The 19,222-nt window shown below is 40.0% G+C and overlaps 2 protein-coding genes across 4 annotated transcripts in view; one reads left to right on the forward strand and one right to left on the reverse strand.

The window, feature by feature from the left end:
* Window positions 1-305: 305 nt before the first annotated feature.
* LOC113625976 (translation initiation factor IF-2-like) lies at window positions 306-17,549 on the reverse strand. Its single transcript, XM_027116950.1, has 5 exons — window positions 17,438-17,549; window positions 10,270-11,257; window positions 5,998-6,231; window positions 5,560-5,616; window positions 306-3,940 (listed from the first exon to the last, which is right to left on the reverse strand). Exons 1-3 carry the CDS (start codon window positions 17,547-17,549, stop codon window positions 6,213-6,215), a joined length of 1,119 nt encoding a protein of 372 aa, XP_026972751.1. The 3' UTR covers window positions 306-3,940; window positions 5,560-5,616; window positions 5,998-6,212.
* CCSER1 (coiled-coil serine rich protein 1) overlaps window positions 10,271-19,222 on the forward strand; it is a 1,259,722-nt gene continuing 1,250,770 nt past the window's right edge. For all 3 annotated transcript variants that reach the window (XM_027116919.1, XM_027116920.1, XM_027116921.1), the window contains exon 1: window positions 10,271-10,547. The gene's annotated coding sequence lies outside the window, so the exon portion shown is untranslated. The remainder of the gene's footprint in view (window positions 10,548-19,222) is intronic.

Here is a 19,222-nt window from a genome sequence, read left to right on the forward strand (position 1 = left end):
TTGAGAATATGAGGGACAAAGGTAAGGTAGAGATCAGAAGGCTATCACAGGGCTTCCCTGGTGGCGCAGTGGTTGAGAATCCACCTGCCAATGCAGGGGACACGGGTTCGAGCCCTGGTCTGGGAAGATCCCACATGCCACGGAGCAACTAGGCCCGTGAGCCACAACTACTGAGCCGGCGCGTCTGGAGCTTGTGCTCTGCAACAAGAGAGGCCGCGAAAGTGAGAGGCCCGCGCACCGCGATGAAGAGTGGCCCCCACTTGCCACAACTAGAGAAAGCCCTCGCACAGAAACGAAGACCCAACACAGCAAAAATAAATAAATTAATTAATTAAAAAAAAAAGAAGAAGGCTATCACAGTTACCTAGGTGAAAGATGATGGTGGCTTAAACTGGGTTACACAGTGAAAGTTTTGAGAAGTGGTTGGAATACTCTATATAATGTGAACATAAAGTCAGCAGGATTTGCCGACATGTTAGATGCGCATTGTAAGAGAAAAAGAGAAACTAGGAATGACCTGAAGGTCTTCAACACAAACAATTGCAAGAATAGAAGTTGCCATTGACCATGATGGGGAAGACGGCATACAGAACAGGTTTTCAGAAGAATTCAGAGGCTTTGTATATTTTTAAGCTTGAGATGCTTCTATAAATGAGCAGAGATATCAAGTTGAAAGTCAGACATGGGTTAGGAGTTCAGGGCTAGAGATACAAACGTGGATGTCATAAGCATTCAGATGGTACTAAAACTCTGAGCCTAAGTGAGATCACCAAAGAAATGAGTATAAAAAGAAAACAAAAGTTTAAGTCTTGTGTCTTGGAACATTCCAAATGCAGAGGTCATCGAAGTGAGTTGAATAAAAACAGGGGACTGTGGCGTCCCAGAAGCCAAATGGAAGAAATGTTTCAAATGGAAGGAAATGACTAAAATTATCATGTTAATTTAAGATTTAGTCACTTTGACTCTTCTCTTTCCTGACCTTCTACATCTAGTCCGCAGTACTCCTGTGGTTGTTTTCTACAAAATATATTCATGTAAGCGTGAGTCCCAACAGAAAGGCAGAACCAATATGAGTGATATGGGATAAGGAATTTATTATAGGGTTCAGACCTTATGCAACTGTGGGAGTTGGGCAGAAGCCTATGGAAGTCTGTTGCCACTGCTCTAATGGTGGACTTAAAGTCACTGAGAAATGGCAGTTGGGAAGAAAAGCTGTGTGGACTGGTGGTCAGCTGGGACAGACTGGAATCCTCAGGATAAACTGGATTTCCAAAAGACAATCTCTACCCACATCAGCTAAGACAAACTGTATAAAGTGTACCCCTAAAAGACCATCTCTGCCTACATCTGTCTCTTGCTACCTCCAGTTTCAACATTACAAGGGATATGCAGATAGCGACATGCAGAAAGAACCTTTACAGTGGACCTCCCATGAACTTGTACCACACACTCTGAGAGGGTAAAGGAGATCTGGCAGGAGTTGAGGGAGCTGCAGATGCAGCTGCCGCCCCAAACTAAACAAGTGAGCTAGCAGATCAAGGAGCATGAGCTAAAAGACCACCTGGTTCCCTACACTGTTCTTTAGCACATAACATAGCTGCTGCCTCATTTCTCCCTTCCAAATCTCATGAAGACTTCTCTTTTGGCCAACCTTAGTGCAGAACCGTATCAGGAAGGGAATTCTGGGAAATACAATTCCAGTTTTAGCTACATCAACACAGTACAAAGTCACTCCAATTCAAAATCTACCAAAGTAAAATGAGGACTGAGAAGTAACTATTGTAATCATTTGCTGTAATATGTCTCCTGTTGGACTGTTATTTCCTTGAAAGCAAGGAGTAACTGCTTTTATACCCTTTTTGTTCCACAGTACATTGTATTCTAATTATTTGTTTCTATGACTATCTCAATTGCAAGAATTTCCCCTCAATTTTGGTATCCCTAATATTTAGTTTGTTTAACATCTGCAATACAAATCTGCTGAATGACTAAAATCCCTTCACATTTACTTTCTTATGATTCTAAGTAAAGATGTTTTATAGATACTAAAGAACACAAGATTGGTGAGAAATTAGCACGGTAAATCTAGATTTTCAAATTATTCTCATGTATCCCGTTAGTGAAATGCTCCTTCAGTATGCCTAAACTGACTCTCGGCCTGTCACTTTTATCTTGGTTTTCTAGAAAAAAAATCAATATGTCACTTGTTGATGCATGACTACATAAATGATTGTGATTTATTTATGTAGGAATTCTCTCCATTCAGGACTACTTGTGGAGTTATTTCATGACGAGTTTTGCTTTTCTCTCCTCTTTTATTTTTATCCTTTCAGATTATTGTTCAGTATTTACTTCCTATGATTCAACCTTGTACCATAAACATCTGATGACCAAAATCTCATGTTATATTTCAGAGATGTGACATTCTATTGGCTGGAACTTCCACCCGTAAACATGCTACAGTATACGGAGAAAACATTATAAGGAGAAAACTAATTAACTAATAAATATTTATTAATGAGTCCAAAAGGTAAATATGGTGATACAAAGTACTTTATCTCATTCCCAACATCACTTAAAGCTCTTGGGGACAGCTGAGTTTATTCTGAGGTTTCTTGTATCTTCCACAGTCTTGACCTTTGCTATGGTCTGAACATTTGTGTTCTCCCAAAATCACATGTTGAAGTCCTAATGCCCAATGTAATAGTACTAGGAGTTGGGGTTTTGGAGGTGCTTAGGTCATGAGGGTCCACCCTCATGAATGAAATTAGTGTTCTTATAAAGGAGACTCCACAGAAATCCCTTGCTGCTTCCATCATGGGAGGATACAGTTAGAAGGCACTGATTATGAATCAGGAAGAGACCTCTCACCAGAACATGACTATACTGGTTCCTTGATCTTGGACTTCCCAGTCTCCAGAACTATGAGCAATAAATTCCTGTTGTTTATAAGCCACCTAGTCTATTGTGTTTTATTACAACAGCTGAACCGACTAAGACAACCTGCTGTGGTGTTGCATCAGAGCTCACCACACTGCTTCATGTGACTGAATAGTACTTGGTCGAGTGGCTACAGTGAAGCCTGCAACCTTCATTTTTAAAGTCAAGTCAGAAGAAAGATAACATACGAGAGACTGAGAATGGTATGGAGGAAAACAAAGGCTCCTGAAGGAATAATGAACAATAAGGCTTCACCATGACATATAATGTTCAGGAAATGATAAAGAGAATAAAACGTCAGTCATATGCACCACCCCTTGTGTCACTTGAGGACACATTATTTTTCTTCTACTAGGCCCTGATATGATAAGCAAATAAAGTCATGGGCCCACCATTGGCTTATAGTCTAGTGGGAGTGTTTTCTCTGGTCGGCAGAAGAAGTTAAAGATTTGAAGCATGAGGATATAAGCTGCTGTTGCTGGCTTGAAGATGGAGGGAGGCACACGTAAAACAAAAAGAGATCTCAGCTGTATAACTGCAAGAAACTGAATTCTGTCAACAACCAGAAAGAGCTGGGAAGCTGATTTGTGCCGCAGAGCCCCTAGATGAGAACTCAGTCTGGCTAACACCTTGATTTCAGACTTGTGATAATAAGCAGAGAACTAGCCACACCTTGCCAGAATTTTGGCCTGCAAAACCGTGATCTAATACATTGCTACTTATTTGAAGCCACGATGTTTGCAGTAATTTGGTATGCAGCAATCAAAATTAATACAGCTTGTTTCTGCTCCGCATGGCTGGCTGGAGTAGATAGATTTGCAGCTGGAAATCTATTACCAAAATGGCTCACCTACATGGCTGGCAAATTGGTGCTGGTTTTATGTGGAGTCTGTCAGATGGTGCTGAGGGTTATAAGGCATCAGTTCCTCTCCATGTGGGCCTTGCCACAGTTTGCATGGCTTCTGTACAGCAGGTGATTAGCTTCTATGAGCAACAGTCCCTGGGAACAAGGATAAAGTAAATGGCAATTTTATGACCTAGGCTAGGAAATTACATAACATCGCTTTCACCATATTCTAGGGCTGGCAGTCACAAAAGTCTGCTCGGGTTTAAGAGGAAGGGACATAATCCTTAACACTCCATCACAACAGTTTCAATGTCGTACTGTAAGAAGTACATAAAAATGAGATGGAATATTTTGTATTTGAAACATATAATTACATACTGATTTAATGACTCACTCCTATCTCAATACCCATTTTGTTTGTTAAAAATGTTAACATTTGAAGGAAACTTGTAAGTGATAACAGTACAAAGAAAAGCATCATTGCACCAAAGGTAAGTCAGGGATGTGAATGTGTTTGGATATATAAGTCCCATCATGACAAATGTCAAGAACACATGCTAACTTTAAATTTCTAGAAAATATTCAAGATGTTATGGAGAGTGAAAATAAAAACTAAGATCTATTTGAGTGCTAATGTGTCATTTTAAGTTTAAACTATGTTGTTAACTTGATTTATGCTACCACTGATTTCTTGAGCACTTGTTCAATATATAGCAATATGTAGCATTAACCATAGTTACATCTCCTATGTTGCATATTTTGGTTTGTATTTTATGTAAATGCTATGAAACCAGGAAAACTATTATATAATATTTAGGCAACTTTTTCATTACAGAATTAAGCACTCATTTAGGTTTATTTTTTCCCAGAAAGTGAATAAAATTCAATATATTTTTATATACAGAATATAATGCTGAGTAAATATAAAGCAATAACATTAGTCCTTAGCAGATCTAGACTGAATAGAAATATACGAATTACTCCTCTTCATCTTCTACATTTGGATGATTAAAAAATAATTGAATCTCATTACTGTGTGAACAAGACATAAGGAAACCACAATTAAATTTATGATAGCACATGCATTCATTACTTAAGTTAAAATTATGGTCAACAGTGTATAGATTTGGCAAAATAAACATTATTTCCACTTTGTGTAACTTCCTAAGGGTAGAATTTCACAACATAAGAGAAGCTTTATATAAGTGACAAAGGCTAGGAAATGCATTTTTCACATTTTAATTACAATTCACATGTCTGTATCTCCTGCTGTGATGTTTTGTTAAAAAGACATCTCATTTGTGAAACTGCCAGTACAGAAATTGACAGATGTCAAGACCAGTTTCCAACCTGCTTAAGTAACGGTTTAATATGGTTTAGATTATTTTATTAGCATTGTCTATTTTTACTATATATCTAAATAGTAAAGAGTACTATTACAATTTTGTTATAGTTCTTCTATTGTTATAATTAGATCTATTTATATGATTTATTGTTACAGTTTCAGATTTTATCAGTATACTATTTTTAGAGATGATTTAACTGATGATCTCTCTAAAAAATGTGTCAAGTTCTATTTATTTTAATGAAATGCCTACAAATGCATAGATGCCTAGGGACAATCATGATAGAAGAACTCACATGTCCAGTGAAAAAAATCACTTTGATAGATGTAACTCACAGACATCAACAAATGAACCATTAACTGGGTTAAATATTTTTTAAAAAATATTGCAGTCAGAACAAAACAAGTATTCAAACATGAAAATTACCTCATATGAAGATGAGAAATCCTGAGATCATTTTCCGTAAGACCTCATTGATCACATCTGGAAATAGAAACAAAGATAAGGAAATTATATACACGGAAAAGTTTCTACTGGTGAATCTGCTTATAAAGACTCCTTTGGTTTTATGTTGATAAACATTATTTTAAATACAGTTTATCTCCCTTAAGTAATAGAGAGACATAAATTCAGAGAACATCAGTGTTGACATTAGTTCTCCCCTCCTTCTGCCACCTCAACTTTTTTCAGCCCTCTAAACTGGATATTCTCCTCTGGAAAGTAAGGATTTCCTCAGTTGCTGGGTAAGCAATGCCTCTCCACATCCTCTGCTTTCCACCCCTTCAGCCCATGGGCTTAGAATTAGATCGATTTCTAAACCTGGGATATGGTAGCCCAGTGACAAGGACAGTGACATGCTTTCACCTTAATAGTCTTGCTACCACATCTGCTCCATGGGACGAATCCTTGGTGTCTGTGTAGTTCCCAGATCAAAGACAGCTCATGCAGTGAGTATTTTGACCCAGTCATCTGGGCTTAGCTTCTGGAGAGGATTCCTCTCTGAAATCCTGGGCAGTTGACCTGCTTGCCCTTTTAGTTTCCTCCACAGAGCAAGGGCAATGATGGATCCTGCTGTTCTGTCACCGGGCAGAATTTCTGCTGCAAAAGGACAATTTACCAAGTGTAGGAGTCATTACCAGATTTCTGAAAAATAATTCTGTCTTAATGTTTTTCTGCTAGTGCTCTGTCTACCTGACAGGTTGCCCCAGTTAAGAGAGTTTTTCACCTCTCTTTTCTCCTCTCTCCTGTCCCTCACTTTCTTACCCGTCCTTGATCTTGAATCCAGTGCAAATTTCAGCCTCAATCTCCATTCGAGGCTCCTGTTGCTATAAGGTACCCATAATGCCACCTTAATTTTACAACAGTTGTCACAAAAATATATTTTACCTTTAAGTAATATGGAAGAAATCCAAAATGTTAATACCATATTCAAAAAAAATTTTTTTTTCATTTCTTTTATACAATTAGGATAAAGCAAAGGGGAGAAGTGGTCTTCATTTAACTTTCTTCATATTGACTGGATAATCATGATAGAGTATGAAGTAAATCAAGGGATGATAAAATAACTAGGACAGAAAAAATGCAACTTAAATTTTTTTCTGATACTTCATCTACAAACATTGTTTTGCAAATGTTTTAAAGTCAATTCATTTTCTAAAACATCTTATGACTTTTATTATCATAGTAGTAGGGGTTGGAATGAAAAATTATCTCCCTTATTTCCCTAGGCACTCATTTTACTTTTTAGGTACCACTACTGAAAATTTCTAATTTGGCTCATCACTTCAGTGGGAATTCAGTGCACATAAGGGGCACATATGTAATTGGCAACCTAATTTTTCTGCTTTCATCAAATGGTACAATGCCAAATCTTCATTGAAGTTGCCAGTTAAATGCACTTGGAACCAAACAGCAGCAAGCGTAAGAGATGAAAATGAACAAACTGGAAAGAGTCATTAACTTTCTGTTTTCCTATCACAACACAAATTGTATCAGGAAAATGTAGCAAAGTGGGAAATTCTACTTGAAACGCTAAGCAATCTTAAAAGAGAATAATTCATTTACTTAACTTCTGAAATGTTGTTCATTATAATTTATAAATGGGGTTTCTGGTACAGATTTTTTTTCAACCAAAAAAATGAAATAGTTAAAATGAATCAACTTTTCAGAAGTGTATTTTAGGTTATATATTCTCATATGGCTTATTGGTCCAGTGTGTATGAATTCTGGCCTTTATTTGGCAAGCAAAATTGTTATAAAATTAAGGAAGGAATGTTGGCTTTACTTACTACCTTAATGAATAAAGGCAATTGACAGATTTTCATGGTTCTCACTAATTATGAATGCAATTGAGTGTGAAAATTACAATCAGTTGTGGTTACCAAAAGTGCCCTTGAAATATCTGGTCTAATGTATAATTGTGAACTGTGTAATATAGAGTCATTATTAAATTACCATTATTGGTGACAATTAAATAGAGAACTGGGACAATAAAAACCAAAAACTTGCCAATATGACTGAGCATCCTCCTTAAAGGTGAAAAACTTTTTTCTTAAATGCCTATTTATAGCTCTTAAATAAACTACATATTTATTTGCTAGGTTCAAAGTTCAGATCAGGAATATGTCTTCTAACAAAGTTTCATTTTGCAGTGATAGCAGGATTCCTTTAGTAAGGACTTCAGGGAAGAGTTTCCTGACTTTTTTCATCTATAAATCCAAGTAGTAAGGGCTTTTTAAATCCTTACTTAACCCCCAAATGGTGGACAGTTTTGTAAACCGTTCTTGCATTAGAAAAAAGAGGGAAGTAGAAGGAAAATGCTGAGGGGTTGCAGATCAGCTTACTCCATAATTATTGAAAGCTATAAAGAAACTGTTAAGACTCTCAACTAAGCCAGGTGGTCTGAATGGGAGGGAGTATGGACAGTAGTGTAAGGCAGACTTCGGTTGAATTCCAGGTGCACCACTTAATTTGTTCTTTGCATTTTTTTTTTTTTTTTTACCGGTATACGGGCCTCTCACTGTTGTGGACTCTCCCGTTGCAGAGCACAGGCTCCGGACGCGCAGGCTCAACAGCTATGGCCCACGGGCCCGGCCGCTCAATGGCATGTGGGATCCTCCCGGACCGGGGCGCGGACCCGCGTCCCCTGCATCGGCAGGCGGACTCCCAACCACTGCGCCACCAGGGAAGCCCTGCACCACTTAATTTGTACGAGACCTAATGTTAACTACCTATCCTCCCCAAACCTGACTTTCCTGATCTACAAAATTGAAGAAATGGTAATAGCTTTTTCACAGGGCCTACACACATTGAATCTCAACATCCTTTGTTAGTATATCCATTTAACAATGCTTGATCAAGGGAGCTATCATGTCCTGTATTTTTATGTTATTGATATATTTGTCCACTGGTCCCAACTTTGCTGCCCTTTTTTGATTATATACTTAAGCCACTTTTAATGGATTCTAAACTCTTTGTATGAGACATGGAAGAATTAGGGCAAAAGAAAATTGACGGTAAAGGTAAAATATATGGAGAACATATTACGAGCTGGCATACACCAAAAACCTGAGGACATAGCAGTGGATATAGCTACTAATAAAGAGAGAAGATACAATAACTGAGTTGTCAGCCCTAGCCTCCTAGATGTTCTTAATTTCCTTTTGTCACCTTTATGAAAAAAAAGTTTTCCACAGTTGTCACCCCAAAGCAGGGTTGTCCCCATACCAAAATCCACATCGACCCCTAATACTCATTCAAAAAGTACACCTTGCCTTTACACTCAATATATTTACATTTCAGAAGTCAGACTATGACCAGATTATTTAGAACGCACACACACATACACACACACACACACAAACTTGAAAGAAGCATAGATTGCTTGATTCCTGGAAGCTGTTTGCCAATACAGTAGTGCATCAGACCACAAAGACCCTACAATCTGGGCAGGAGGCTAGTTAGAGGGTAAGGGAGGTAATGTCAGGTGCCCAAACTTAGCACTGGGGATGTATTTTCTATCTAGAAATGGTCCTACAAGCCACCAAAATTGGGTAAAAAATGTTTCCAACACACACACACAGAGTTAAATGCACTCCATCTGCTTTATTGCCTGCTAAAGACATAAATATACAGGAGTGGAGATAAAGAAGGGGATGAATGGGAGAGTTCAGGACCCAGGGCAAATCTAAACGGAAATGAGGCAGTGCAACAGGAGGAAGGACCAAGGGAAAATAAACTAGGTAAGCAACAGCACCGTGCATCAGAAGTCTTCTCCACCACTAAACTGGCAAAATATCTCTAGAGGGCCATCAGTCAAATGATGTCAAAATGGTAACTGGTTCTGTTTGTAATCCCTGTGTTGTTGAGGACCTTATGTGCAGGAACACAAGTTCCACTCCAGGCCACAGTCCCAATGCTTCCATTATCCTACAGAAGAACTGAGTGCTGTAAATATTTGTTGGGAGGTGTCATCTGTTAAGAGAAAGGAAGCCAGGTTTCTTGCTGCCTTTGAGGTAAGAGATGTGTCAGGATGTGAATAGCCTGGGTGAGAAGGAAAAGAGGAGGACGCCTCACAGTTTTCTCCCTGAGAGGTGGAAGAGAAAGAAAATAGCATCGGTGTTTTGGAGAGAAAAGATACAGTGCATTTTCAGCATTACCGGGGCCCCTTCGCAGAGCTTCAGATTCTCCCTCTCTAACACTTTTGACCTGCCAATGCACTTGGACTCGACGCACTCATGAGGATGGGCTGAGTGCAAAGCCAAGTCAGCACGACAGGATGCGGCTTCCCCTAAAATGAAAACTCAGCAACGGGCCAGCAGTGGGTGTGCGCGCGTTAAATGCAAGAGTATGAGTGCGTGGCAACCCGCGGCCTCAGTTGGCCGGGTGCCGTCCTCGGAGCCATCCACGCCCCGCCCCAGTTTAACCCCTCCCTCCGCCCCAGTTTAACTCCTCCCCCGCTCCGCTCCTATAAAAGCTGCGCTCGCCGCCGCCCTCCTTACAGTCACGGAGCGCGGCCTAGCCGGGAGGTGGCTCCGTTGTCCCCCACTCAGTCGCACTCCGCGCACTCACACACTTGGAAGCGCCTCCCCACGTCCCTCCCCTGCCCTCCTCTTGCTCCGCTCTTCCCTCTCTCACCACGAACAGTCGCCGACCGACTGCCAATCCGCCTCTCGCTCTCTCCCTCTCTCCACAACATGACTGCCTGGGAAGCGGTGGCTCAGGCAGAGCAGCAGGAGGATTATTAAATAACGCAGCTCGACTCTGTTCAACTGGGAGTGGAGAGAAGGAGCCCAACGGCCAAGGCAGGGAGGGAGGTCAGAGGAGGGGTGCCAGGAAGGACAACCCCCGTGCTCCGAAGACAGAAATCCCCGCGTGCCCGGGAGAAGCCTAACAAGCGCCGCGGAGCCCTCCAGGTAGTAACGCCCCCGGTGCCCCCGCGCCCGGAGGGTCGCGCTTCGCGTCGCCGCGACACTGGCGCTGGCCTCAGGCGGACGCGGGAGGACCGCCCGGCGGCTGGCCGAGCTGTGACCGGGCCGCCCCGGAGCAGCCCGCGAGCAGGCCAGGGGCGCCGGCCGTGGGCCCGGCGTGCGCGGCGCGGAGACCTGGCCTCGAGGGCGGGGAGGGAGGGAGGCGGACGGGCTCGCTTCTCCGCCGGCGCGCGACTCCCCGCGTGCTGCGTGGCCTTTTCCTCCGCGCTCTTGAGCGCTCGGCTCCCTGCGGCCGCGGCCGCCACTCCGGGGCGATGCGGAGCGCGGCCGGCCGAGAAGGCAAGAGTTGGCGCAGGCTGGTGGCCGCTCCCCTCCCTCGCCGCTCGCTTCCCGCAGGTAGGGGCGGCCGGGCAGCGCTGACGCCGGGGGCTGCGGGCGCCCGGGCGGGGGCGGGGGCGTGGGAGGGGGAAGAGGAAGGAGGGGGCGGGGAGCCGCAGTGCCCGAGCCTGGACGTCCTCTCTCCTCCACCCTCTCGTTCTCCGGCGCTGGCTTCCTGGGTTGGGGGTCAGACGCTCCCCAGCGGCGGCAGGAACAGCAGCGACTTAGCGTGAACAAATTGCTTTGTGGTGGCGTGTCAAGGGCTCCAGGGAGGGGTGTCTGTGTGTGTGTGTGTGTGTGTGCGTTCGCGCTCCTGACTAATCAAAGCGTTGGTTCCCCGGGAAAGGAAATCAGTCCCGATCTGAAACCGCAGGTGTCCCCTTGCTCCGCCTCCCGTCACCTTTTGGCATGTGTCCCAGGACTCGTACAAGCAGTGCTATCAGGGGCAGGTGTGCGAGATGGGGTGACGGAGGGATTTGTGAATGGTGCTGCCCTGCGCGTGGAGGCTGAGCCTTGCTGATGTAGAGGACGAGGTATCCAGAGTGAGAAGAAAGGCTATTTATGGCAGAGTTGTGAAATTTCTGCGGGTTTCCTTCCGTGGTTCCTGAGCTTCTCTCTCGCCCTCTCTCCTCCTCCTCTCTCTCTCTGTTCCTCTCTCCCATGTCTCCCCTTTTCTTTCTCAGAATTAGAAGCAATTCTGCTTTCCATTTCCCCTCCCCATCGTGGGGCATTGAATATGAGGTGAAGGAAGTCAGAAAATCACTTGTCATTTTACAGGTAGAAAAAAAATGCTTCTTAGAAGTTACCTATCTCTTGCCCTTTAATGTTTGTATGTACTTATTCTACACTCCTCCTACCTCTTCAGGCCACCAATAACAACACCTACAGGCAGAAAGTACCTACTTGGTTTCAACAGCTTTCATTTCTAATATCTTTACAATTGAATACCTTCCCAGTGATATGTAACGCATATCCTCCATTTCTACCCCTAAGAAAGGCTATTAAAAATAATGCGCACACATTTTACCATAAAGATGGTTTTATTAAAAGACTTGGGGAAGAAAGAGAAGCAGACACCTAGTGAGTTTATATCGATTATTACTGATGAGAATTACAACTAGCTATTAAGAAAAGACCTAAAATACTATTAATCTAGTCTACAACATAATTAATTTGTTTCGGTTTCTTTTTGCTTTATGACAGGCAAAAATTCCAAAGACATGACTTGAAGCTTGGAAATGCCTTAGGACAGTGTCTGCCAACTATGCTTTAGCAACTTTATGTTTGTTCTTAAAAGTAGCAACCTGTGTTTTCATGGAACCGATGACGGGGTTGTGACGGAGATAGTAGGACAGTGTCCTTATTATTTTAAATTGGGATGTCTTTAAGCACCTGCCAAGTACAGTGTTTTTAAAGCATTGAAATTCCATATTGCAACCGTCGGTTCAGTAATTTCACGGAGAAGAAAGAGAAGTAGACTGACCAACTTATTGTCAGAGTGATTTGTCTTCATTTGGTATTAATTAAGGAGCTCCTTATTTTGATCAAAACATGCCAACTGTTATTGTTTTTTTCCAGTGCAAAAGTAGCTTTCCTTAACAGTCCTGTTTATTTGGAAGACAAAGCAGTGTTAAGGATTTGTTATTTTGATTTGGTTAGATTCATGTTGGTTTAAAATACATTTTTAGCATTGGAGCATGTGCAGTTTTTATATATCACATTAAAACTTGAACTGAGCGCCGCACTCTGAGGGCTGTTACCTTCACTTTCCTGAATCACTGGAATGTAGAAGTAATGGGGAATTTTAAAATGTGCTTGATGAATTATATTATTGCAGTCATTAAAAGTCACATTTATGGATACTTCTTTGACACCATTAGAGAATCAGCAACTGTTTATTATTTTAATAATGAATTTTTTACTGTAGAATGTTAATTTATATCAAACTTGTGAAGTAGAAAATGAAAAAATATTACATTTTATAGATATTGAACTCCTTATTGCATTTTATCACATAGTGTTCATAATAAAGGGCCTGTCATGTGCAAGATACTATCTAGGTACTGTGGAGAGGAACATAGGACTTCCTTGCTTCCTGCCCTTCAGGAGCTTACTCTCCAGTTGGGGCAAATCTGATGCGCATGGTTGAACAGAGGTAGCAAACCTTGACAATAAGAGGTTGCATGTCTAATGAAGACTGCAGGAGTTCAGAGCATGACAATAACATTTCATACTGGATTTTGTCTGAAAAGACTTCCGGCGTAGGTAAGACTTGCTTGGTTTTGATCTTAAAGGATAAATAGGATTAGTGGCTTGTGGATGAGAATATAAGGTATAAGATGTAAGTCTCCTGGAATTGTAGAAAAGAACATAAGATTTAAGAAAGATAAGTTTGTTTTGAAATAGATTTTGATATTGCAAAGTGGTTGAATTTGTTGTGCAAAGTGCAGGTGAGTCTTTTTTTGATGAACAACATTCTGTATGCTGCATTCTTGGAATTGTCAATATTTCTGTACCTAAGAAGACAAATTTTTGATTTTATCTTGCCTTTTAATGAAAAATGTGCTTTATATGCATTTATAAAGAATAATTACTCTAAATATTTAAATATACCACATCACACTAAAGTATTGCATTTCGTATTAATAACAAGGTGGCATGTACATGAAGTGAGGTGTTTGAGTTACATCCTTAGCCAATTCTCCTTAGATTTGCTCTAAAGGAAAGAGTATGAGGTATGTAAAAGAACAACTGTATTCATAGTGAGCAGTCATTGAATGCTTAATATTTTATTCATATAAAATGTGTAACTCATTAATATACTTTCTATAATATTTTTATTTTAAAGTTATTAGAATGCATCTGCATAATAGTTAATCTATCTTTACATTATTTTCCATGAATATATAGCTATGATGTAGGGCCTATGGGGAACAATTTTAGAATTGTAGTGACAGTTTTAAAGATGTTTTAATTGTCTTCTGGTAAATAGATTGTATTACTAATAAGAGCATGCTCTGTCTCTGAGCATTTTGAACTTAGTTATTTGCTTTTTGTATATATATTTGTTTATATATATATATATATATATATATATATAAGAAAGCAAACACAAAACTGTTTAAAATGCATTTCCCCATTTTAAGACCACAAGGGGAAAGATCTGAATTGACATTGAGCCTGTCTATTCAATATGACACCTGAGAAGTATGTTATGGTGACAATAAGGAAATAGTACAAATATTAGATATCACTTTCAATAAATAACAGAGTAGAATTACTTTCAGATTAGTTGAATTAAAAGATTTGCATATATATTTTGTCAACAGTGAATAGATAGGAGTTATTACAGAAGTGAAAATCCTATTAAATCACCTATTTCATATTCATGCAGGAATGGGATGGTTTCCAATGTAGTCAAAGTACAGACCAGTGTATCTGTTAATTGGTCTCTTTTGAGTTTGGTTTTGGACTATATGTCAAAGGTGTATCACTTTGATAATCTCTCCTACTATATGACTGACAGCTTCTGTGTGATTTCCTTACTGGATAGTGACAAAATCTATTTGCTTTATATTGAGGACATATGCTTCTATCAGCAATATTATCTTCACTATGCGAGAGTGTCAGTTAACAATAAAACATGAAGTCTGCGGTGGGAGAAGCAGTGAGAAAAGATGAGGAGATTGATGAAAGACACTAACGAAAGAAACATACTTCAATATGTAGCTTAAACTAACTATAAAAATGTAAAGCTGACTAGTCTAAGCTGCAGTTGATACAGTACCAGCATATTGCTATCAGTTCTCACTTTAAAATGACTGTATTTCATTTTAAGCTGTTTTCATATGTGGGCTAAACAAAATGGCAAAAAAAGAAAGTGGTGGTTGAAAATGTTTACTAGGGTCTGTGGTATTGCAATAAAAAAAAAAACATTTCTGCTTAGGTCTTTGACAGATACAGTTTGTTGTTTGGCCAAATTCCTGGCCCTATATTTAGATTAACTTAAAATGTACTTTTTCGTTTTGTGTTATTTACACTGTACTAACAATTTTGAAATTTTAATTGAACTTATTAAAATATTTGAACACTGTAACTGTGTTCTGATCTTAAATAAAATCTAAACGTCATTTATAAGGAAATATTTTTGTTACCTAACGGCAAATTCTTAACCTAGGGCAGTAGTTCTCAAAATGCGGTTCCGTGAGCGGTAGCACCAGTGAACTCGTTAAAATGCAATTCCACTGGATGATTGAACCAGAAACTCTGCGCTGGGGTCCCCGACATGATTCTCACACACTCTAAACTTTGAGAACCACTGACCTCGAATATCTTATAGTGAAACTTGAAGACTGTGTTTTCTACCTATTTTGTATCTAAATACTTTCCTCAACTGGTAGAGATAACTAAGCTTTAACTATTTAGACCTAGAAAATATTACACTCTCCATCAGAAGAATTACATCTTAATTAAAAACAAAAACAAAAAGACTTTCTAATTCCTGTGCACGTTTGTTGTTGATTGGGGAAGCAATACATAAGTGTGGAATTTAACTGGACAGTAATGACCTCAGACTGACCTTATTGGTAGTCACTTATAAGGCAAAAAATATGCACAGTGTACAAAGGTTGACCATTTTTTGTTTAGTTTTGTTGACTCATGTGATATTTTTCGTCTTGGCATTTATAATCATCTTCTCTGGGTAAGACTACAGTTATTTTAGCTGCTCAACAATAGCTTCACCAGTGTGGAATGTTCTCTCAAATGTTCTTACTACTAAAATAAATTTTAGACCACATCTGTACATCCTTCAAGATTAAAGATAATGTGTTCAAATCCTGTGTCTCTCTTAGTATCCTTGTCCCTTCATCCTCCCTCCCTCCTCCACTCCCCCAACCCCTGCCTTTCAGATATGAGCTCAATCATCCCTTCTCTAAGGAAACCTTCCTTGGCCTCCTTTGCTACATTAGTTGCCCTATTATATATTGTTTTAGTTCCATGTTCTTCTACCTTGTGGTACTCATTGCAGTTTAATTTTATGTGTATTTGTGTGATTGGTTCAGAATCATCAGGATTTAACAGTGGCCAACACATAAATAAATATTGGCTGAATAACTGTCTGCCTTCGTTCTAAGGGTATTTTATGTTTTTCCAAAGACTGACACTTTAAAAAGTATTTTAAAATAAAGGGAGTCCTAGAATATATGTAAACACGGGCGTTATTTTCCTTTATATTTTGCAAATTATGAGATGTTTATTAACAACAGCAGCAATGGCTATAATGTGCTGAACATGTCTTCCGTGTTAAACACTTCATATATGTTATGCCATGCAATTCTCTTAACATTATAAAGTTTTGTGTGTATTTTAGAGATGAGGAAACTGACACTCTGTTCTGTGCTCTGCCAAAGCTACTGACACCAAACATTGATTTTTTTTTTTTTACAATGATGAAGAAATTATGAAACCAGTGGACAGAAAACGTGAAGGAGTGTATTTTCTTCTTATTCCTGATTTGACTCAGGGCCCAGCAATATCTGTGCAGTACTCACCGTGTTGCCACTATCTTCAGCAGTGCTGTTGTTGCTTTTTGGGTGATTGGAAGAAGTGATGGAGGACTTCTAAGGGTGATGCTCCCGTCTTCTTATTGTTCTTTTCAGTACTGATATTTTTTACCCTCAGTGCCACTCAATCACAATTCTTTTACCCCAGCTGGTCAGAATCTCCCAACTTATTAGTGGAAATTTAAGATGTAACCAAGTATAATTTTAAGAATGAGTGCCGGGCTTCCCTGGTGGCGCAGTGGTTGAGAGTCTGCCTGCCGATGCAGGGGACACGGGTTCGTGCCCTGGTCCGGGAGGATCCCACATGCCGTGGAGCGGCTGGGCCCATGAGCCATGGCCGCTGAGCCTGCGCGTCCGGAGCCTGTGCTTCGCAACGGGAGAGGCCACAACAGTGAGAGGCCTGCGTACCGCGCCCCCCCCCCCCAAAAAAAAAAGAATGAGTGCCTTTATGCAGAGAATATTAAGGTATTAGATATTCTTCATATTTGGAGATATGCAGCTTATCTTCTGGAAAAGATCAACAAAGCTTTGAGAACCTTGCTCAAGCAAAGTTGACCTTAGGTGCAGTCTGTTAATTCAGCTGTCTCCCATGAGAAAAAAAAAAATTACATGATCACATCAGTTTAGTTTCTTTTGGCTTTTAATCTTCAACTTATTTATTTAAATGTGGGTTTAGTCAATGTTCAAATGTTTGAAGCAAAGGGCATATTTAAAAATATTTAAGTATTCTAATTCTGTAGAAGTCCATGGACAGTTAAATTTGGTTATTCTGAAGCCCTCTGCTAGACTAACGGACAAAGTTATATAGTTCATAATGTGTTTAAATCAGTCAATAACATGAATAAAAGTAGATGCCTAATATCAAAAGGAAAAAAATTGGTGTTTCACTGAGTGTGTCTCTTAGGTGAGAGGTTTTGTAGATTTTGTCAGTACCTGTTCTCTGTTGCTGGAATCGTTTAATCATTAACTGGAACCTTAGCCATGCCCCTGATTTAGGACCAATCCTTCTGTGTAGAGCAAGATTGACTGACTTCTCGCCCAACATGTTGGGACTTAACATCAAGCCACCCTTGCTGTCCAGCTCTAATGTTATAATGTGTTTACAGTAATGCCTCTTTCTAATAACCGAAACTGATTTCTCACCTAATGTTTTCCCCTGCCTCTTGATAACTTACTCGATATCACCATTTCTCATAGCATTTGAGCAAGGCCTTTCTTTTCTTCTGACAGAGCCTTCTTTATTTCTTTAAGGACTTGGATCATGCTTCTAAACCACCGCACTTCCTGCGCCCTTTTCATCTGCCAGCAGGTTCCCCCCCGGCTGCCCTAGTAATTACTTTCCTGGCTGTCATTTCCAGCTCTTAGAGGTGTGCTTCATTTCCAGGGCCCACTCTTGGCCCTCCATGATGCCAGACACTTACGGCATGTTGCCCCACCCCCAGATACACAGGTTGGTTGGACTTCCTGGAAGTACTTTGAGCTGGGGTTGTAAAGTGCTTTTCAGACTACAGGGCAAGTCTAGTTCCAGGTTCTGACCATCACCAGACTGCCTCATTTTGCTACATGTTATCTTCCCTTATCTGGCTGTGTCCCACTGTAGAGCTACCTCATTCATCATCATTGACAGCAGACATTTTGTAAATACTTATTATGAATAAGTCAGTCTGTTTCAAGAAGAGTGTACCTCCTATGGTTCCTGTGGCTCCTTAACAGCTTAATCCACATGAACGGAATACAGATTCTTCCATGTCTGGTTTGATTCTTTAGTGTTTGCCTGTTTCTCTTATTCTAAGTCACTGGTTTATTTCAAGATGATCTGGCTTTTCTCCATTCTCTTGTGTAACCTTATTTGAATATGACATGTTTGGAAAGTCAAACAGCTGAAGAAACATACTTCAGACTGTGTGATGCCTTCTCTGATTTTCCCCATTTGTTAATGAAACCTAGAGGTATTCCTTTGTTCAGGACGTGTTTGTTAAGCCAGGTGTACTACCTTAGTTCAACTTTTCTGGGAGTCTTAGTGATACACCTTCCTCATCAACTGAATTCAGACTGGCGTGTCATATTTCTTATGTACCTGTTCACTGCAATGAACTCTTTCCTGCAAAGTTAAATACTGTGATTCTGTTAGTGAGTTGTTATTGTTGTGTATTTGGCTTTTTTGTTTTTTGTTTGGTTTTGGCAGTAGCAGCAAATGATATATCACAAACCTATGTAAGGTTTACAAATAAAATCAAAACAAGTGTAAAAACATGACAGAAATAAATGCAGATGTAGGCTTTGACATTCTAGGCAATTCTTCCTCAAGTATTTTTGTTTGATTGTTTTTTGTTATTTATAGGTATACAGATTACCAGAACATTAAGTCATTAAGCCAGAATATATGAAATGTGTTTAGTGAGTACTCTTTTCTAAGATACAGTATTCTTTAGGACATCCAGGAAAAGCTTGAAAGGGAAAAGACATCAGATGAGAAGGTTAAGAAAAGGAAAAACATACCTCTAAACCATACCTCTAAATAAAACTCAAATTCAGTATTAGAAATGCAGACTAAGAGTAACTTATTTCAGGTAAAGTTTCAAAATATCTTATTGATAACAAAACCAATGGATCTGCACACCAGGATTCCTAAACTTTCAAAGGAATGTTACCTACTGGGCAGATAGCTCAAGAATAGTTATTTGACTTTGTTTTCAATTTTTAATACTATATTCATGT

Source organism: Aethalodelphis obliquidens, unplaced genomic scaffold, assembly GCF_003676395.1.
Source record: "Aethalodelphis obliquidens isolate GAN/ISIS:26980383/991018 unplaced genomic scaffold, ASM367639v1 scaffold17, whole genome shotgun sequence".
Classification (NCBI taxonomy): Eukaryota; Metazoa; Chordata; class Mammalia; order Artiodactyla; family Delphinidae; genus Aethalodelphis; species Aethalodelphis obliquidens.